The 22,584-nt window shown below is 38.5% G+C and overlaps 1 protein-coding gene across 2 annotated transcripts in view; it reads left to right on the top strand.

Annotated features, from left to right (window-relative positions):
• Positions 1 to 22,584, top strand: part of SLC25A13 (solute carrier family 25 member 13) — a 92,243-nt gene that overhangs the window by 8,938 nt on the left and 60,721 nt on the right. For both annotated transcript variants that reach the window (XM_052692388.1, XM_052692387.1), the window contains 3 exons: positions 11,389 to 11,442; positions 15,102 to 15,244; positions 22,003 to 22,118. In XM_052692388.1, coding sequence (XP_052548348.1) covers positions 11,389 to 11,442; positions 15,102 to 15,244; positions 22,003 to 22,118 — 313 coding nt within the window. The remainder of the gene's footprint in view (positions 1 to 11,388; positions 11,443 to 15,101; positions 15,245 to 22,002; positions 22,119 to 22,584) is intronic.

The following is a 22,584-nucleotide window of genomic DNA, read 5'->3' as shown; positions in this document are numbered from 1 at the left end:
AAAATCTGGTTCCTTTCCTAAGTGACATGTTTTCTTGGTTCCCCACGACTCTTGTCTGTGGGATGGAGATGTCCTCACAGCAGACTTACGCCTAACGGTCTGTGCTCCTTGTCAGGCAGTTGAGTTGGATTTAGATGTAGGTTTTGGGAGGGATCTGGGGGTTGCCATCACCTTGTCCTCCTTAAAACAAAGCTCTAACTTACACCTAAATGTTAGCTATGGAAGCTGAGAAGGCGATACGATTTGGTTCTTACCCATGGTCTCAGTCTAGCAGTGTCCAAGTAGCCTCTTGTTTCCAAAATGCTACAGACTTCTGTATGAGCCTCACTTACCTCCTGAATCTGTCTAGATGTTTGATATTCTTTCTGTTAATGCAATGAACAGGACAGATGATGACTCTCGAGACTGTTACTTCTTGCTCCACAAAGTATTGCAGGTTTGTAGCCTTTTCAGCCATTTCATTACTCTTTGAATTAACTACTCTTTGATTAAAAATAGGTAGAAACAATAAAATACTTCTAAAGATTACATTTGCACTTATGGGGACCCACTGGAAGAGCAACATGCGTGCTTTCTACAACCATAATTTTATATCCTTGATGATTAGGGCAGTGGAAGAATTATGAAGAGCAACTTTAATTCCAATGCTAAAACATGAAAGAAAGTGCTGGGTGACTGGATGACTGTAGGTATTTGGCAACCTTATAAATAGATAGCTGCCTTTTTTATTATTACTATTTTTTATTCCCTTCCTTTGAATGCTTCTATGTTAGTGTCCTTGTGCACTGAAGTGTTGGCTGCTGAGCTAAATGGCCATCGAGGAAATTTAAAGTGTAGTATCTCATCAGCTCGGATCAGTTGTGAAACTGCAGAATGAGAACATAAGGAATCAAAGTCTGAATTTTTCTGATACATCTGAACATATTTTTCTTAAATTGGAAATTTCAGAAGAAGGATGAGGATAGCACTCTGATGTATTTGAATTCCATTTTTTTCTCCAAATGCAAATTATTCCTCCCCACGTTTCTGACACTGTAAACGTGTTACAGTTCCTTCATAACTGAAATTCTGAAATTTATATTTAGTGTGTAAAGTGCTGCTGACCCCTCATTTTTCCAGCTTTATGCACAATTTTATCTTTTCATATACTTCAGTTTCTGCTGCTGAATATTACCTGATCTTTATTTACTGAAGATTTTAAAATGTTCTTTCTTGGAGCTGAGCTTCATTTCCATCTGAGAAGATAAGTTTAAACTTATCACAAAATAGAAGGTTCAAAGAAGGTTCCTTGGCAGTTGGAGTCTTTTTTTAGTGCTGGTTTTGCAAGGAGGTATGGAGAGAAAACATCTAGCACACTTTGTTCTTTTGTTTTCCTTTCTGACATTGTGTGCTGGGAAAAATAATGTCTAGAGATTTGAGAATATGGAGTCATAGAAGGGCACATGTTTTTCTACCTTTTCTTGATAGTGTTTGCATACTGCCTAAAAGTGCACTTAGTCAACAGCGGAGGATGCTTTCACAAGGACGATCCTGTGCCAGGTGCCAATCATCCAGCCAGTAGGAGGAAGAAATTGTAATTGTCTTCTTACTTAAGTTGCTGGATTTTATCCCAACTTCTCTGAACTCTCTCAGCCAATAGAACTCTTGGCTGTTTTTTTTTCCAGTCAACGGATATTTAATTCTGGGAAGTTAGCAAATGTGCCCATTTAATCTAAGTAAAGCAGTAAGGTACAGTCCTTCTTGTAAGGAATAAATTAGAGCAAATTATTCAGTGTTGGAGTAGCTTGAGCTGCATCCGACTGCATCTTTCATCAAAGACTGAAAGCTTTGCAGTTAATCAAAATGCAGGTAACATCTCCAAAACATAAAAAGCCGTCAGCAGGATCATGACACACAAATTCTACATCTGTGCAAGCAAATCTGATTTGGAGATCAGTATTCAAATGTGTACATGCTGCCGTGCATTTTACCACAAACCCCCAAACCAGAGTATGTGTATAAATATGTATTGTGTGTATATGCATAGTGCAGCCCTAACAGTCCTCTTGGGCCTCCTGCACTGAGAAACAACATCTGTTTTAATGTTTCTTCCCATCTCTGCCTACTTGTGATGTTGCGTTGCTTTTTTTTTCTTCCTGCAGCTCTTTTATGCCAGATACCTGTGACAGCTTCTCAGCTGAGCTCTGGGCTGGCGTGTGATGTTACAGAGAGAGGATGGGGTGTTGTCTTCTGTCAGTAGAGCAGGAGGTTCCCTGTTGAAGGAGTTAATTGAAAGGCATGTTCTGCAGTAGGAGTCAGGCGTTGTCATCTGTCCTTTGCTACGTGACTTTCCTGTCGCATCCATCCATCGCATGACCTCATACACAGGTCTAATTTTAGGACAGAAGAAAAGAGATCTGAAAATTAATGTTACTGAGCAAACAGCAGTGTCGTTATCATCTTTCTGTTCTTTTCAAATATGGCCTGTTTCTACTTTTCCTTTAATCCCTGGCTTCTAAAACCTCTTGGTCACGTATTTTATTATTGTAGGGCTTTATCGTGTTTGACAGGTACTGCTTGATGGGACATCACTGATTCAACAGATCTTTGGCAGAGGAAACCTTTAAGTAAGGCACTGAGTCTGAAAAGCCATTAGAAAAAAAGCGGTATGTAGAAATACTCTGACTGATTCCTGCTCTCAGCCCATTGTGCAGTCTGGATCTGACTTGAGAAATCTTCACATGTTTAGGGGAAGAAATTTTTGAATAATTTCACATTTCCATTAAAATAGTTTTTGTCACTGACATCAAGTCAGCCTTCCTCCTCCCTGTCACTTCACCTGTCTAATGCTGCTTGCCATTGTGTGTCAGTCTGACTGGAAACTGCTTCGTAAAGATTGGGAATTAGTTCTGTGTTGATGCTGTTCAAAAGGAGGAAAAACATGGCAACAACAAACTTTATACAGTTGCTTTTACTTCGTTCATGTGCCCAAATCTGTTACTTGAGCCGCATCTTTTCTTTCAGGATTGAAGCGGTGGGAGTGATCTTTTCTACCCTGTGACATTGCACTGCAAAACTTTTGGACTTGTCTTTTCTGCTCACAGTGAAAAAAAACAAGAGTGACCGTAACCTCGTATGGTTGGCATTTGGTGATTCGTTATGTGCAACCTATTGATTCAGAATCTGTTAGGAGAATAAGCCATGCACAATCCTGCTCATAAGTAATCAGTCCAAATACTGTTCTGTAAATATTAATCCCAAATCTTCTATAATTAATATAGCACCTAACAGTTCCTTATCTTATGTGCCATCGACAAAGATGGTAAACCAGCTTTTTTCTCTTTTTCTTGTGGATATGCTGGGGGGAGGAGGAAGAAGGGAAAGGGGAATTTCAGAAATGATGAAAGTAGCTTAGCAAAGGATGCATGAAGAGGCTTTCAAATATTTTCTTTCTCTCTTTTAGAAAGTTCTATATGTAGTAGTTACAGTTCTTTTGTGGCTTTGAAAACATGAGAGTACTTTGTTTTGTGTGACCCAGAGTTTGCTTAAATAAATTTATATTCCGGCAAACAAAGGAATCTGTAATAAAAACTGCTCTAAGCTCACTTGATGTTTCTATTCACTATTTGAAGGTTGACACAGTTTGTGAAAGTCTTGAGGAGTAACCATGGGTTTATTGCCTCGAGTTTCCCTGAGGCAAAGCGTTGTTTTTGCATTCCTATCAGCTGGTCAGAAAGAAGGATGCTTTTGGAGTTTCCGTATGTTTTCAGTAGTCACTGACAGAAGGGAGCTGCGTTGTGAGCTGATAGCAGCAGCACGCTATGGGATAGCAGACATACGGCTCAATTTCCTTGGTGATGTCCTGAGTCTAGAGAGCAAAACTAAACAACTCCTGGATTACATTGAAACAATAGTGCTGAAATTTGTCTAGCATTTTAAATCCTCTTCCATGTTTGTCTCTTCCTGTGTTTTTAGAATGTAACTGCAGTGCTCCCGAAGAAAAAGAGAATCTTTCTTGACAAATCAAATTGATTTTATTCTGTTTTTCTCCCTCCAAAAGATGCCTCTGTGAAAGTAATTTTAGAATTTTTCATTTTTCTTCTGGTTCCCACCTCTAAATCAGAATGCTCAGTTTGACATCATCGTCATTTCCGTGGCAACCAAATGAGCTCATATGAACACCGTGATGACTATGCAGCACCAGTAAATGTGGTGTTTTAATGAAACAGCTGTTACTTTATGCAAATGCCTGTAATAACAGAGAATCACTAAGGAGAAGCCAAATCATTCAAGCTAAAATCAGAATTGATTCTAATTAAAATGTATTAAAATGCTGGAAATGTTTCCCCAGGTTCTTAAGGAGATGAGAGGTTTTTAATTATTGTTGTCAGGTATCTTACAACTTTTCCAATTTTGTGAAGTTATTGTGAACTCTTTCATAGTTTTGGCTGAGTTCAGATCAGCCTGTAACTGCCTTACATAACTGAGTTAGGTCTTCATTGGGTTATCTGATATTTCCACCTGGGGGATTGGTTCCAAGTCCACGTTTTGGAAGCTTGAGCTTTCTGCTCAGGCTCTTACCAAGAATGAAGGTCGTGTTCCCACAGTGGCCTGTAGCTGCTGTGTCATCTGCTAATATTTAAACGGCAGGAATTTGTTTATTGCTAATGCTGAAGATAAGAATTGTAAAGGAAAGTGTTAAGCTTCCTCTGCTCTGTAATTGCCCTGTGTTCAGGGATGTGAAAAGTGAAGCCCGTGCAATGGGAGTTGGGCAAATGGTGACACAGCGCTTGCAGGAAGAGAGCGTATCTGCATGCTCATCTGTAGCACAGATATCGTTAGATTGCAGGTGAAATCTGTAGGAGAGAAGAGAGAGCTTTTGTGATTTGAAGTCCAGATTCCCCATGTACAGAGGTTCAATTGTGTTTACCCATGAAAGATGGGGGCAGCTGCTGTCATCCTTCCAGCTGTCATGGAGTGTGGGCGTGCTTCGCTGTGCTGGATGCTGTGCAGATAAGAAAGGGCAAAATTAAAGACCCCACGCTTTTCTTTTCCCCCTAAAAAAAAACACAAAACAAAACAATTCATACTTAAAATAATTCGTATTTCAGTAGCACAGGGTTATTATTTGTGCAAGTATCTGCTGAAATGCTGCTGCTATTTTTATTAGCACAGAGGAAGGGTTGCTGGCTGCAGGACTAAAGATTTTCTTTGAGTCCCATCATTTCTAGCCTTCAATAAGTTCGCTTCGTGCGTATGATGCTGTTTCCATTATGCAGTTGTCTTTTGTTCTTTAAAGATTGTGCAGTTGGATCTGTGCGTACATAGGGATTCATGCCCACTCCCACATCCTTCCCAGTTCTCCGAGCTACTGAGGTGTAGCATTTTGAATAGACTTGAATAGATGGATTTGATTATAAATAGGATCTTGGAAAGTGAACTTCTGTGTTCAAAGAAGAAAACACAACACTGAAACAAAATACATTTACCTGTCAGTTATTCCTACCTAACTCCTGTCACACAATTATTAGTCAAGACATGCAATGCATAGGAACTTTTCTCTAGCTCAGTTCTTCCAGTTGCTTATTCATGAGTGTGGTGTCACAAATAAAGGCTGTTACTCTAGCAACACCCTGAGACAGACCTTTCCATAAGTTTATAGACACATCCATAGAACATTTTCTTATTTCTTTATAATTACAGAATTACTGGTTATCTTAAGCAGAGCATTTTGTGTTGAAACCCCTCTAAGATGCTGCTGCCCACCTCAGATTTGTTTTCTTCAAAGGGCAGGAGGTTCTCACTTGTTGCAGTAGAACTGTTCTGCCTACTCACAGCATATCTTCCACCGCACTGACAGTCCTGGAGAAAAACCTTTTTTAACACTGTTCAGGGAGTTTATGGTTAATGTTTCGTATCTCGTTTCTGCTTCTTGCAGGAACTAGTTTTGGTCTTGCTGTCATACTGGAGAATTTTGCTATCCTTTTGTTCTTTGGGTTAAGTAGCTCTGTCCCTGCTAGACATAAGCCTGAACTTCAGCTCTAGAAAGTGAATTGCTAGCACTGAGTTGGCTGGTTTTGCAAGTTGCATGTGAGGGAGATGATGCCGTGAGTTTATGGTCAATGCACTGGTTGTGCAATAGCATTACTGTAAGCCAACACGCCCTGGGAGAATCAGAAGGTAACGTCTATATGAATTGCACTGAGGGAGCTACCAAAGTCATGTTAGCAGGGTGGTTTTTGTGGTATTTAGGTATGTCTTCATTTCTGAATGGTGTAAGAAAGCAAAAGAGAGAGCAAGGTAATAGTTTTAGCATCTATCATACCAACTGTCTGTTGTGGGCAAGAGGGTTATTTAGAAGGTTATTTTAGAAAAATGCCCATCAGTGGCTGAAAATGCCACTTGACTATTCTCATTTTGAAATAAGTGGTTGTTTTTATTAAGGAATCCCTAATATTTCTTATGTGTGATTATTGCATGTGTGGAAATTTGTCTCTAGTTTTTTAATGTTCATTGGCATATGTTAATAGCAAATAGTGTCTGTAATGAAGTAGCTTGTTTATGGATCTTTAGGTAACAATATTGAAGATCATCTGGGTAAAATTATGTTGTAGAATAGATATGGGACCATTGGAAATACTGCTTTGAGAAATAAAATGAACTGATGTAGTTAGAGGAGCATAGCTCTTTGTGATAGGTGGCAAAAGTGATGGAAGGGCTGAGCTTCTTCTTTTAGTAACCTAGAAACATAGAAAGCAGATTTATTTCTTCACAAAGAGTTGATTTTTCAGGTTCAGTTTTTCACTGTAGTTGCAGTGTTTTGCATTGAATCGTAAGGATTGCCACAATTGCATCTTAGTCCTAGTCCAGAGGCTGACTGCCTACTAACAGATGAGTTTGTTCCTAACTCTGATACTGTCTTCTAGTATGTTCATTAAGTTTGTAGTGGGTAGCACTGTTTGCAGTGTGGTGCTTTTTCCCCTTGCTAAACAGCTTTGGTGTGCAATGACAGTGCCTAGCTATTTTTACTTCAATGTTGGGCTAGCAGTAGTCCTTGTGCTTTTCAAGCCTTTAAGTAACAAAGCTATAGGACTATAGTGTCTAAATGTCTTTTTATGTAGAAAGAATTTCCTATTTTTGGAAATACATCATTTTTCTTTAAGGTAGATACTACTTCCACCTCTTTGCTGTACCTATTTAGAAGTGTTTGACAAACTGATAAATCATCTGTTTTCAGGATGACAGGCATTTTTTGGTGTGTATGTAGTTCATAACTGTGTTGGTCCCCTGATCAGTCTGTATGCAAGAATACCGCCGTTTATTGGGAATGTCCTTGTGAGAGAATCAGCTTATGAACAAGCCAGCTGCTTTTGCCTTGGGGCTTTCAAAGTAGGATCAAAGATATCAGGTAATTGCCCAATAAAGTAGATCTCTTAGCTTTGATGCGCTTGGGGGAAGCGAGGCTTCCACTTACCGTGGTGCAGAAACTGGACTGGGAATTGTCCAGAGATTTGTAATTGTGACAGACTGAAGATGAATGACAGTAGTTTGTCTTGAGGTTTGCCGTCTCCATCATATATTTTTTTTTGCTTCTCTGTAATGGGAGGTAGGCTCAGCACAGTTCTAGTTTCAGCAGTGTTTATTCTGTAGCTCTGCATACTAAATCAGCGTGTAGAATCCAAGAAGATTTTGTTGATTAGCATTAATAGCATTTCTCTTCCTTAGCTTGATGCTCAAGCTCTTAGGTGTTACTAGACAAAGGGATATGGTAACTGATGTGTGCATTGGTTACACTTCTTACACTCTGCAAAATGTGATTATAAGCTCAGTGTGTGCAATTCTGAGGATGAAAGATGTTTTTAGTAACCTGGACATGAAAACAGATTTATTTTCTCACAAAGAGTTGATTTTCAGGTTCAGTTTTTCACTGTAGTTGCAGTACCTTGCGTTGAATTGTAATTCTCAAGGCTGACCATGCTTTGACTCATTGGATTGAATGTAATAGATGTACCTGCTTAGTAGTTATCAGCTGCCTTTACGTAGATATTCCAAATGCCGTCTAGTTGTATTTTCACAGTCAAGACCTTTTGCTTGGATTCTGTGCAGAAGGAACAACAGTGCTATTACTGAGGTGAGAATACGCAGAAACATGTTGGGCTAATGGAAAAGGATGACTGAGGCAGCTGAAATAGAGAATGGTGTCCTGACAGATGGTGCAGAAGCTGCTGCTTGTGATGCTGTATGGTGACGGAGAGTTGACCAAAGAGGGTAGAAAAATTTTTGTGTTTGTGTTAACGTTAGCATAAATATGGAAAAAAAGGGTTATTCCTGTCTGCATAAGCACGTTCGTTGTATCAAAACTCAAACCTGAGTGTTGTTGTACCGTAGTACACATTGTGGAGTTCTGATGTCTGTTCATACTTGGCCAGTCACTGCATCTTACCTCATTTCCAACATCCCACTTACTCATCTAAACAAGAACTTTAGTCAAACCCTGGCTTGATCTTCTTTGGAGTTGTACGTTTTGAGCACATCTGTAGACTTTCAACCAGAGGAAACATTACAGTCATCTGCTCTGACCTCTTACATAAGCTGGGCCATGTGCGTTCGAGTCTTACAGGTGGACTCAACAGCTCATATTAAAGTAAAGAACATCTCTAGAAGACTTTCAGTGGTGCCAAGTACATTGCTATCTGCAGTCACGTTTAAGTAGGGATATACTTTAAAAAATACTCCTCATTTCAACATGTCATTCAAGTTTGTGACTACTTGTTAGGCCTTTCATCAGACATAAACATTCTTATAGATAGTGTGCTCTAGAATTAAATGCCCTGAGCTCCCCAGTTCTGTTCTTGAAGGACTGATCACCTGTGTCGTATCAACTCGGAGTTAGGGATTTTTAAAAGTAATGAGGTAGAGCGGAGCATCTTTACCTCCCTCAACTTTTTCCTTTGCACTTGAGCTGTTCTGAGGTTAAACTGTGGGAAAGAAAGCTATATCTCAAATTTCAAGATCTTTGGGCTTTTCCTAATAAACTTCAAGATCTTTGGACTTGTGAATCACTATAATATTGTAGAAAGTTTATTAAAACAAGTGTTCGTATTCCTGGATCCCCATAGCCGTTACTTTTTTACATCCAGGCAGTGGCCATTAAAGTGATCTTTACTGTAGCGCTGGGAAGTTCCAATGCTTGTATGTTTACCATCATGTTAATGCTGTATTGGCATTAACTCTGATTTTCCAGCTGCCCTTTATCTTGTTCTTGTTTCATGAAGCACAGTCCTTTCGTACCTTCTGATATGATATGCCATCTGACAACTTGCTCCTTCTGTCTTGTGCAACAAGTATATCAACAGAATTGATTGGAAACGATGTATTTTAATTGATTCCCTCTGGATTCTGTTTTCTTGCACTGTTTCACAATTACATTTTTGTGGGAATACTCTGTTTTCATTTGTTGTTAGAGGTGGAAGTGAGACCAAAAGTACAAATCAGTGTAAATCAAGTGCAAGGAGAAAAGAGCTCGGCTGCAGAAAATGAGCTAAATTAACATCAGGGTGCAAAGGAATCTAAGGATATGAACAGCTCCAGCGTGGTGATCAACTTGTGTGCTACTGGCCCTCATGTAAAGGGCTTTCTGTTCTCTGCGCACCCTCTGTTGCTTTGCTGAACGGTATTGCAAATGGGAAGACCTAGGAGAAAAATGGCACAAGGGCTATAAGTGTGTCTGTGTCTCAGGTTTCCTAAGATTGTTGTTGGTTTCAGTGAGATCAAACAAAGATTAATGGATGTATAGCTATCAGCGTGTACCTTTTTTCTTTGTTCTATTAATTCCTGGTTTCTTTATGTGCAGATTTCTGAGACAGTATAAAACTTAAACTTTGATACAGATGAATTGTGATCCTAATAGTATTTTTAATGGATGTAGATGGTTGAGGCATGTTTTATTTGCCCATATAATGGTGAGATTCTGTGCTGCAGTATATAAATGTTTTTTTTTTTTCACTTCAAAAAGTTCTCAGCTACTCATAGGGTTAAAGTAAATTTCTGCTTTCTACACAAGGATTACATTTAGGACAGCTTGTGCCGTGGAAAATATGGATTTTTAGATTCCAACTTCACCATTATACTTTGATTTTTTGCAACTACCTCCACACAGATTTCTGTGCAAACACAGAATCAGGTGTCCAGCTGTGGACTTTAACCTGAGTCCTAGTGTTACCTCAGGTGCATTTTTTTTTCCTTTTTTTATGTTATTATGTTGTAGACTACCTTTTACCCCTTAGCTGTTTTGTGCAGTAGTCTAGCGTGGTACTACAAATGCACTTGCAGTCTACCTCATACATCCACCATTACAGTTTAGTATTGTTTTGGAGAACCAAGAAAGTGGGTAGGTGTGTTTTATTGATAAATTGTATGATGCTTAATTGTTAGGTGAGGATAACAATCTATGTCTTGCCCTTTTGCTGTTTGTTCCTTATTAAAGAGACATTTTCAAAGTTTTTGAATATTCAGGTGCTTTCACAGTAATTTTTTTCTTGGATTACAAATAGATCAGTGTGCTGAATTGACTGTCAGGAATGGGAAACTATACCAGGCATAGACAAAAGGGATCAGTCCACTTAATGCCAAATTGAGCAAATGGGTGGCATGGTATGTAAGCGAAGAAAATGCTGTTGGCCAAAGTGAATATATAATCTTCTTTAGTTCAGTGGTTTTTTTTGTGGAGGAAAAAAACCACAACAGCAAAACCTTTCTAATTATTTTGTGTCTGTGATGATACGTGTAGCTTAGATTTTAGTTATAAGTAGCTGGTTGTTTAGTCTGCAGAAAAATCTAGATCCTGTGCTGGCTTTACCATGTCAAAAAGCTATACAGTAAGTTTAAATACTTCAAAGCATTGCAAATACGAGGTAGAAATACCAATAAACCAAATGCTTACATTGGAATTTGGTCTTTTAGGAAGCTGCATTCTTGGACAAGTTTGTAAGTCTGAGTATTTCATTCCTGTCATCTATCAGCTGGGGGCTGCATTTGGTACTCTGAAATTCTTAGATGAAAAATGCTGGAAGTGTAAAAATCTATATGGTGAAGGTGGTAAATGCCGAATCCCAACAGAGAAGGATGCTGAACAGATTTCATGCTTGAATATCTGTATGACTTACTATGGTGTGCTTGTTTAAGAACTGCAGGGTTGCATAAAGGAAGCAGTTAGAACAAAAATGTTGATTAACTTAGTACAAATGTGGAAAGTAAAATAAATATGACCATCTAAAGCAGTACCTAATTTATTAAAGGTGAACAGTTGTTTTCATCTCTCATTCTGCCATTTGAATTCTTTCTTATTAATGACACTTTGACATCTTTTTTATAAATTATGGATATTAATATAATTGTGTTTACTTGTAGGTGGCTCTAACCAAGAGAGCTGATCCAGCTGAGTTGAAAACAATATTTTTGAAGGTATGTGTAAAGTAAATATTTTACTCTTTCTGCTTAAATTTTTCATATCTTTTGCTCCTTTATTGCAGCATACAACTCTTGATAGTTTTTCCAACCATTAATCATTCACTGTATTATTACCATGTTAGACTTAAATACCATTATCAGAATTGAACAATGCTCACCAAGAAGTCAGATACATTCCTGAGTGATTATTGTATTGACTCAGATGAGGTATTACTATCTTAGAGAAAAAAAACCCCACATTGTTCAGAGAATGGGGTGGGAGTTTCAGTATTGTTCCTACACATGGTAAAATGTTAGTGCAGACACCTTGCTGTTAGACCATTTGGTAAACTTTCTTCTCCCATCCTTGCTGTCTTCCTTCCATCAGGGTTATTCCTGCTTCTTTAATTTGGAGAACTGTTGGGAATATCACCTTTTGAAATGGTGGATATACTTATTATTTAATTTAAATTCCTTCTGAGTTGAGTTGACCTGTTATAAATCACTTGTGCATTTGCTTTGTCTGCTTGGAGAAGTGTTTTACAGTGTTTTGCTGGTATGTGGCTTTCTTTGGCCTATTACCTAAATGTAAAGAAATCTTACCAAACCTTCTAAGATTTTATTACTACAGTGTCTGCACTAAATTGGTATTCTGATACAAAAAAAAGAAGGCTAAAATCGGGTTAAAAATCATAGAACCATAGAATAGTTTGAGTTGGAAGGGACGTTAAAGATCACCTAGTTCCAATCCTCCTGGTGTAGGTAGGGCTACCAGCCACTAAATTAATATTTAGTGAGGTAAGTCCCGCAGTGCTACAGGGAGCCTCTTGTATCTGAATTATTTTTATGAAGGAGGTGAGTGCCTAAGGGAGCTAAATCCTTTCTAAGTTCCACCCTCCTCCTTCCGTCTCTCTGTCGTTCCCCAGACTCCCTGCACTTCTTGGCATATTTTCCATTGGCCCTTGTGATCTATTATTAACAATGTGTGTAGGTGTCTCTATGTATATAGTCAGTATTTATAGTTTTATCATATACTGTCAGTATTTAAAGCTCTGAAATGAGAATTGCAGTTGTGAAAGCTGAGATTTAACTTATTAAGCCCTGGAACTGCTATCTGTCAGGAGACTGAAAAGACTCTCGAAAAAGAATGGGATTTTCATAGGTCAGTGCTTGAAGAGCAAGACTAAGGCAACCCAAAATGCAGATGGAATAGACTTCTAGCTCAGGAAGATGGTAGTGCAGAAATAGTGCTGCTTGCTGAGGGGAAAAAAATGAATGAGTGCAGTATGTTGAGTGTGGTAAGCCATGGCCAGTGTTAATTAAGCTGTTTCAGATGAATGGTGGGGTCAATACAGTTGCTTCTGCAAACTGTGAGGCTTTCACTTACAAAATAACTTGACATCCATTTTTCTTTCTTCAATAAAGAGTTTAAAAAAAAAAAAAAAAGATTCCCAAATAGAAATGGTGCCTGTTGTGTAGAAATTTATATGTGGCTAGCAGTATAATACAGCTGATATAATACAGCTGATTACAATGAACTTTTAGCATTTTTAATACATCAAAACCCCTGTAAAGTGTTTGTAGATCTTATTAAAGGTGGAGTTGAACTGGTTAATACTTGAGTATCTAAAAAGTATGGAAATAAGTTACCAAAAGCCATTAAGTACTATTGTATAATATCAAATTCTCTGTGGGTATAATTGCCAAAGTGGGGAAAAATACAATGTAAAGAACCATTTCCTAATGCCTCTCCTCCAAAACCAATAGAATTGATGTTTTTCTCTTTTTGTTATGATAATTTCCAACAGTAAGTCTACTCTTTCTAAGTCTTCTACCATAACCCCTAAGAGATTAGATTTTAGTCAAAGTGATCAAGCTGACATTTTCCAAGGTCATTTTCTATATGTAGTATAGAGTACGTGATTGGATTTCAAATACATTTGAGTAAATCACAATGACAAGAAACAGGGGGACACTGAAACCTTGTGCTGTTTTCTGTTATTGAGTGCCCTAGCAGGGGGTTAGCCTGGAAGAAAAAAATGAAATATAGAAGCATAGACTGTCTGACTTATTTGATTTGTTTCTCAATAGCAGCTGTGTTAAAAGTTTTTGAGGCTGGGTTTCTGAAAGATTCTGTCTCCCTGCAAATGATTACACTGAAATCAATTGATCTGCTAGTTCTTATAAAAGTATACAATTGAAAATTCCTTGCAGTATATCAACTAGAAAGCTTGCGATAGAAACAGTGTCTATTGAAACACGAGTCCGTAAATGCTAACCGATATATAGATGCCAAAGCAAGTTATGTATTGTTTGGGCTTGCTTCCCTGAAGTCTGAATCCTTGAAGATATTGTTGTACCTGAAGACTGTATTTATATAGCACTAGAAGAAAATAATCTACTTACTGTTACACTTTGGCATCCCTCTGAGAGTGATATGCCTACTGCAGCTATACCGTACTCTGCAGGCACCAGTGCAGCTCTGAAATGAAAACTGGCAGTTCCTGCCCTTAGCAAAGGCTCAGAAACAAACATGAAACAAAACATGTCTTTGAAGTGTGCTACAAAATATCAATAGGCTTCTAATTTAGTTAGAAGTATCATCAGTATGGATAATGCTCTGTGGGCAGCTTCAACAATGGTTTATTATCCTATCTTAAAAATGCTAAAGGAATGAGCAAGTTTCTTTGCTGCTCTTGATGCTTGTTCACTGTCCTGGGAAAAGTATTTAGGGTTGATTGGAAGTTTACCCTTCGGCCGAAAATGAGGGCTTCAAAATTTGAGGGCTGAAAAAGGAATCAGGGTAAAGGTGATGCAAAAGGCAGTGTTATTTATTTATTCATTATTTTCAAAATAATTTAATATCAAGAAAAAGAATATGTAATTTGTTCCTGGAAGCGTATCTTGGGAGCAAATACACTTAGGTATGCATATTGAGTGCTGTTTCTGGAGTAGAATGCCAGTATAGCATAGGATACTGTATATTACAGATGTGTGGTGAGGTCTCGGACTCCTCTTCTTATTTCTGCGTAGTGCTAAACTGCCATGTCCAAGTTCTTGCTTTTTCTTACAGTTTCCTGCTAACTGCTGCTCTCTGACTCCTTCAGTTCAGCCGTGGAGGAATAGCTGTAGGTTCTCCTTCACTTAGGGGCCACCTGCAGCTGAATCCTCTGCGCTGGAGTTGCTCCAAGATAGCACCCCCACGTGGATGCTCCTGTGGGATCGTTTACTCTATGAGCACAACAGAGTTGTTTCTTGGCTGTAAACCCATCTTGTGCCAAAGTAGAGGTGCTACAGAGTCATTCTAGATAAATATAATACTCTGGAGTATTCCATAACTGTTAAAGCTGCAGTGGTCCTGAAGTGCCATATACATATTTGCAAATGCACGTGTGCTTCTTATTGTACTTCAAAGCAAAAAAATGTAGAGAATTGCTGTTGGAATGAGCAAACAATCATGTATCTGCCACTATTCTGCCTAGGGAGCCAAGCCTTCAGCTGTTTGAGTACTTGCTGCTTTCTCTTGTTTCACTGTAGGTTTTAATTTCTTCAGAGCAGATCTGTCCTTATAAGCGTGGTCCGGGTTACAAGCTATGGGTTGGGAATAATGCCTGTGCAGTGAGAGCCTGGAGAAAGATGCTGTTGTGACACTAAATACTGCATTCATTTGACAGTATGCGAGTGTGGAGAAGAATGGGGAATTCTTCATGTCTCCTAATGACTTTGTCACACGGTACCTGAAGATAATTGGGGATGGTTTGCCAAATGCAAACACTGTTCAGCTCCTTGCAGGTGTGGTGGATCAGACAAAAGATGGGTAAGTTTTCTGGTGTTTTTTTCTTTTCTCCTTTTTTTTTTTTTTCTTTCTTTCTTTCATTGTTGTTCATTTAAAAAAACACAAAGCCATTCCTTTGAAAACAAGGCTGGTGATTATTTTGGTTTGGTTTGGATTTTTGTTTGTGGGTTGATTTTTTTTATTTTTATTTTTGTTTTTTGTTTGTTTTTTTTTTTTGTTTTGCCTGCAAATATATAATGGAATTACAGTATCTTTTAAGTGGAAAGAGTAGAAACAATGTTTTGGACTTCACGCAGCATTTAGCTGAGCAAACCATTTTCTCTCTACTATGTATTTTTAACTCATTGAACCTTTCATGTTTGTTGGCTGGCTCCTCTAAGTCTTGTTTCCATTTCCTTCCATGAGTCTTTCTGTCTCTGTTTACTCTATGTATTTGTCACAAACACATTCAAATAGCAATCCAAAATAAGTTTAGATCATGTAGGAAGAAAGAGTACAAAAAAGTGCCTCTCCTTAAATTTGTTGCAGCATTAATAAAAGTTTTTTTCCATTTTCCCTCAAGAGGGAGGAAGAGCAACAGAGGTATTTAGAGAGCCACTCCTCAGTCCTGGGAAGACAGCAGTGAGGTTGGTGGCACGTGGTTTGCATTTGGAAGGCTGACTCTGCCAATAGGCAAGACTAGCTAACCCTCTATCTTCCTCCCCACTTTTTTAATGAAATCCTTGCTTTTGCTTCTGGTACTTGCCCAGGCAAGCTGTCTCTTCACCCATATGAATGTGTATTTTGAACACTGCCTTAAACGTATCTTTAAAGAAGAAACTTCAAAATAATTAGCTGTGGACTTAAAGTCTGTAGTTGTGGCATTTTTAGAAACCAGAAAACTTCAGGCATGACTCACATCAGTGATTACAGAGAGTAAAATGTGAGATAAATAACGTATGACTAGAAAATGCAGGCTTAGAGGACAGATGCATGTATAACTTAGGGCTTTGGTGATGGTTTTTTCTCTTTCCTGTTTAGGCAGCGTCAGGTATCTGGCAGCTAGGTTCCTTTAACTTTGTAGGCAAGTTAATATAATGACTGTTATCCCTGATAAAAGAATTCTGTAAGAAATCACCTTGGTTATATTGGCATAACGGGAGCAAGAAGATGGTAATTCAGATTGTGTTTGTCTGAAAACGTTAAACATTTCTCAGATTTCTTCCTTTGGTTTGATGACTGTAAAACTGCATTTTCTGGCTTGCACACATTCAGATCCATTTTGTAATAAGAAGCCTGTGAGTATAATCTCGGTCTTCATTTGGACCTCCCTTACAAGCAGAAGCTGATGTCAGAGGGAGCAAAATAGAAAACTGTAGTGTATGTGAACTTGTTGATGGATTGGGATTTTGTAACTTGGTGTGATCTTGCAGGAGTTGGGCATTTTTGCAGTATCATGTTGAAGCTTCTAATTGCTCCTTTCTGCCACAGGTAAGAATTGTTTCTGCAGGCCAGGCTGCAGTGATAGCTGGCTGCGTGTTCGTATCGTGACTTTGGAGATTCTTTTTTAGTATTCAGGTTGTCGTCTTGTTTAGCTGCTGTACTTTTGTGTAAAAAAGTGGAGAAAGTTCAGAAGGCGATCAGTGTTCATCTCGCTAATCTGGCCCTGTAGCATTTTTTGCCATGTGACCAGGCATTTGTATCTTTTGCTGGTGGCACATGAAGTAATTCTTAGAGTGATCATCTGAAGCAGGGGCACTTGTTTCTTATTGCTGGAATGAAATCCCCTCAGAACGGCAACAAGACCTGTTGGCCTTCTCTTGCTGAATGCTTTCCAGCTTGGCAGTCCAGAGGTTCTGGTTTTAAAGCAGAGCAAAAAACTGCTTTTGTTTGTTCTCATTTTACTAGGCTTGTCGGTGTTTTAGAGATGATGATAAGGTCATGAAAGTCTGCTCAATAATCTGTGTCGATCCTTGGTAGAAAAAAAAGGAGACTTGCAAAAGCAGTGGCAAGTGAATTTTGTTCTACTGCTATGTTATTTCTAGAAAGATATGTGCTTCTAGAAATTGGATCTTTGCTTCTGTTCTAAAGAAGCATCTGTTCGTCAGATTGGTGAACGCAACCCCCAGCAGAATCTGAGCCCAGAATCACCAGGGTTGTTCCTACCTACGTATCTAACATGCTTTTTAATTTCTTTCAGTTCTACTGAGATGTAATGTATAGATACCAAGTGTAATCAGTGAGAAATACTGAAATCTGGAACTGATAAAGGTGAAAGGCAGATGGCATGAGAGCTGCTGACTCATTAGCAGAGCTAATAGACGTGCAGGGGGTTGCTTAGCCCCTTGAAGAATTGAAGAAATCCATATTGTGAACTCTGGACATGAAAATGAACTTTTCTTATACTTAGCATATTTTTAGCAGTTAGTAGGTACTGTAAATTCTGTGGCATTGGAGTAGAACAGAGTAGGTAGATGAAGTGGGCACAACATTGGTATTTGCTTCTTGTGTTTTTTTGGGGGGGGGTTTTGTTGGTTTTTTTTTTTTTGCAGGGACCCAAACTAGAATGAGAAAACCGCAAGCACAGAATGTGCAGATTTTTTTACATGCAATCTCACTGTGGTTGCCATGGACAAAATCTCTTGTGTAGCTCCAGCACAATTCCTGCACTGGCAAAAAATTAAAGAGTTTCACAGACATTGCTGTTGGTGTGACAGAGATGTAAGACCTATAAAGGCAGACTCTGACATTCTGTGAATATCTGTTGCCATGGGAGCAAGTTTTGTCTCCATCTAAGGGTGCAGAAATATTTGCAGGTGGGCTTATCTTCTTGCCTTTTACTGGGGTGTCTTTTAAGGTTTTCCTTAAGGAAAGGAAGTGCTTTTCTTGCTGATGGCTGGAGAAGCATTTCAAAGCAGTGGGTCAGTAATCACATAGATTTTTAAAGAGCCATTTATCACGTGGCTGTAGGTTGTATGAAACAGATTTAAGAGCCTTGACTGGTTTGTAGTCTTAAGTTTCTCATTCCTACTTAAAAAAAAAAAAAAAAAAGCTTAATTAAGATTCATCTGGGCCTTAAAGTTACCTGAAATACTGTGGCTTTATCAAGGCCTATCAGCATCAGGTGAGCCATTTGCCATCTTGCCTACTGTATGTATTGGTTTTCTATCTTTTGTTGTACTTCTAAACATCTGTCTAACAAAATAAGTATTTACTTATCTCTGTTTGGACTGTACTAACACTTTACTGAGAAATACTCTGTGCTTTATTTTTAGAAAGGACAAACTATTCAAAAGTAACACTTGGAAATACCAGCATTTACCGTTATTATTGGATATAAATTTATCCCCTAATGCACCCATTTACGCTGTACTTAGTTTACCCAGGTTGCAGCATAAAATAATAGGTGTAGCTTCAATTTGTGTCCTATTATGTTATCATGTTCGCATTGCTGATGCAGTAGAAATATATGCATTGATTTCTGAAGAAATCTCATCACTGCATTTGTATGTATTAGAGCAGTAGGTCATGTTTTGTTGTTGTTGTTTTTTTTTTTCTTTGTATGGCTGCATGTGGAATTTCTCTGGTAGAAATGCATTACATCTGTGTGGTGTCCAGATACTGTGGGCATGAGCACCAAAACAAGTTTGGGAGAAAGGAGAGAGTAGTATGTAGCAGTGATGTCACACCAAACATGTCTGTTGTGTTTGGCACGTTGCTCTCATCTGTGGATAAGTTCTAAAACATCAGTGTTTCAGTCTTCATGAGTAAACATTGCAATCTTGGCACTGTTAATGAGAGCATGAAGGTGAAGAAAGACTTGACTGGCTGGGTAGGATATCTCCAGTGCTGAAGTAAAAATTTGGGAAACAGTTTGGCTTCCTCTCTTTGCACTGTTAAAATTACTAGGCTTTTCTCTGCTTTTGTAACATAAATGAGCACTTGTTTATGTAGGTAAAATAACTCTTAAGTAGTATATTGAAGTCCATGTTAATATGTGCTGTTTAATGACACCTAATGGTATTCAGTGAAGGGTTATGCTAAACCCAAAAAGGTGATGCTAAACCAGAGAGAAAATGTGTTACCCAGGCAACTACCCTTGTGCAGTATAGAGAAGTGAGCATATGGCTATGTAGTACACATTATTTCAGCATCTTTAAGCATTAAGAATCACACATGAAATTGACTGTGAAAAATTACTGCTCAGTTACTGTATTGTATGGTCATAATAGAAGTAAATGAATACGTCATTGTTGTTAGAATAGATCTGTTGGGAATCACTAGCAGGCTAGTCTACTTACAGAGCAAAAATACAATAAGAAGAAAATAGCTGGTTTAATTAACACGTAAAAATTGGGTTAATTTGAATTCAGCTGGCGCAGCAGATATTAATGTCTCTTCTTTAATAGTGGGGCAAGAACCACGCAATTTGTACACTTTTAATCTTCCTAGGGCTATGAGTAATTGCTTTTAAAAAATGAATATGAGGTTATTCTCATCATCTCTCCCTGACTTATTAGAGGGGGCTTATTACTTGAAAGAGCTGACAAAGAATGCTTCTAACAGTATAAAACCTTGTAGCTGTGTTAACGCTTGGAGTTAATCAGTTCCAGGTGTAACAGCATAGAATATGCTCTGTTGGGATTCTGCTGGGAAAGGTGCTGTGTTTCAGTGTTGTGATCACTGTGTGTGCTGGGATCTGTTAGTAAGGACATACGTTGGTTGTTTCACACAGAAAGCAGCTTTATCAAATTGATGTTGGCAGGTACTTTACATTCTAAACAATCCTTTTCTAGAGTCTTGTTGCCTGCTATTTTGTTCATAATCTTTGGGACAGAAGCACTCAGTTCTTTGTTTACTGTTGTGGAAGTTGTCAGGTATGTAACAAATAATAACGGATAATAAAGAGCTTTTATAACCTCCAAGTTTCATAGTAGCAGCGAATGTGTGTAAATGCAAAAATGTGTAGGTTGTGATGTATAGGATTAAATTTGAATGAAAAATTACTTCTTTTTTTTTTCTTCTTTTTTTTTTTTTTTTTTTCCCAATCCCTTTGGCTCTGGGGGAGGTGGAAGTTTTTTGCCATTTGAAGATTGTCTGCATGACTTAGCAACCTGCTTGTGTGATGGCGTGCACTTATGTAGCAAGTCATGGGCTTCTTTGCTGATAAAATTTAAGGCATGCTTATATGTGTGCTGTCATCATTAGTTGTGAATGTAATATTAAGAAAACCTGAGGAGGTTTCTTCTTTATTTTTCTTGCTGCATAATGATGTATGGTGACAACTTCCCAAAGTTAATTATTTGTTAGAATATTTCTGACTCTGTTTCTTTCGCTCCTGTTTGGTGTCTGTATGTTGAGGGGGGTAAAGTAGAACAGCTTTTTTGACCATTTCTTAATCATGCTTTTTTTAATAGTACCTACTTGATAGTATTCATCTTTTCATATTTTCCTGTTCTTCATGGAAATCAGCTTTTGTTACCCTGTGGATATGTGGCTGCTGACAGCAAGCACACTGCTCTGTGGCTTAAAAGAATAATTCCCTTAAGACAGGGTGGCTGGAAATCGCAGTACAGTCACGGGTCAGGATGACTCAGTGGGATAGATGTCTTTTCCAGCCTCTTCAAACACTTTGTTCTTCCCTGTTATTGCATACTGAGTGGAAGTTCTCATTGAACCAGCTGCAGTATCATTTTGGGTAGAAGTCCCAAGGCTACGGTTAGTTTCTAAAGAATAATAGTAAAAATTTTGTTCTTTTTCTTATGTGAGTTTCTCATTGTTTGTTATGTGGAATTCTGTGCATCTCAGAAATAAGTCTTCATCCCCAAGATGCAGCCATGTGAAGCCACTAAAGCTACACACTTACTACGCTGCCATAGAATTGCACAAAGAGAGGGCGACCTTCAACATCTCAGACTGCCAGCAGGCCCTGCAGCCACACATTTGAAGATGGTTTTAAACTGTGCAACCTAATCATTAAAAAAGTAGCAAAGCAGGAGGATGGTTAGCCTTTGTCCCTTTAAGAAAAGGAGTTTGAGCTCCATTTAAACTCCTGGGTGTAACCCGGAGATATTGGAACTGCTCAAGGCCTTTGCTGTATCAAGTCTTCTGCTGGAAACAATGCCAAGTTGTCTAATTATATATTTCTAGTTATTAACAATCTTAAGGAAAGGCACCTCTGCTTTTATCTGCTCTGCTAATGCACTTGCTTATTGGGAACCTGGCTATGATGATGAATTTGAATAAAGTGCTCTTGGGCAGAGGAAGAATGTGCAGACTGCTGCTTGAAGATCTGTGACTCAACTTGCAGTACTTGAGGGCTGTGAGAGGTGATTAATAAGTTAGTTAACATAACATATTCAGATCAGCTCCTTGAGAAGTGAGTGGCAGTGTGTAGGTCTTGAATGCATTTGCCTTTGGAAAGCCTGAAGCACTGAATCTGAAGGGAGGTTGTTCAAATCTTGCCCATGAAATATGGTGGACTCCCAGGAGGGCAGTTCAGTTGGACATGAAGGCTGTGGCCCATTGCCACATAGAGCACATGGGCTTATTTTTGTTCTGTTGTGACTTGCAAAGCACAGAAATTGCTTGTTGACCAATTTGTTTCCATCTAGTAATGTTAGGGCTGCAAACAGTGTTGGTATTGGGGCATTTTAGGATAAGTTTTAATCCTTGTTGATGACAATTTCTATGTATTCTCATTGTGATCTTAATTCTTTTGTGTAATCTATATTACGTTGCATTTCAGGTCTCTGCAAGCAAGTTGTTTCATAGCTCTTGCTTTTTCCTTCCTCCTTTAGGTTGATATCGTTCCAAGAGTTTGTGGCATTTGAATCAGTCCTGTGTGCTCCAGATGCGTTGTTCATAGTAGCCTTTCAGCTATTTGACAAGACTGGCAAAGGAGAAGTTACTTTTGGTAAGAATGGTCTTAAATGTGCACTCTCAATTTAGAAATTCCTACTTATGTCAAACTGTTTAACTTTCTGTTACCATAGGAAACACAGCAATTGGTAATAGAACTATCCTTGTGCCAAGTAGGATTCTGGCTGAATTTCTATAAATCACATCCATGTGTATATTACAAATTCAAGGTCGTGGTCTTCTTCATGGTTTTCTCTAGAGAACTGGTCACTTCTTCTTTTCCCCAGCATGCTTGTGCATGTCTTCAGAACAACAGTGAGAGGTGGCTATAGGAAATGATTGTAAAACCACAAAGAAGTTGCCAGAGGACATGGGTGAATGTTGAGTCTGAAATTACTGTGAATTATTTTTTGTTTAAATTGGCTGTGTTGCAAGCTGTCTTCCTCTTAAGGCTTAAAACTTTCATCTGTGAGACTTTTCAGTAATAAATGCATTGCTACCCCACAGGAAACTCAGCTATG

This window comes from Tympanuchus pallidicinctus, unplaced genomic scaffold (assembly GCF_026119805.1).
Source record: "Tympanuchus pallidicinctus isolate F22 unplaced genomic scaffold, pur_lepc_1.0 scaffold3, whole genome shotgun sequence".
Lineage (NCBI taxonomy): Eukaryota > Metazoa > Chordata > Aves > Galliformes > Phasianidae > Tympanuchus > Tympanuchus pallidicinctus.
The sequence above is the reverse complement of the archived record's forward strand: the minus strand, read 5'-3'. Positions and strand labels throughout refer to the sequence as shown.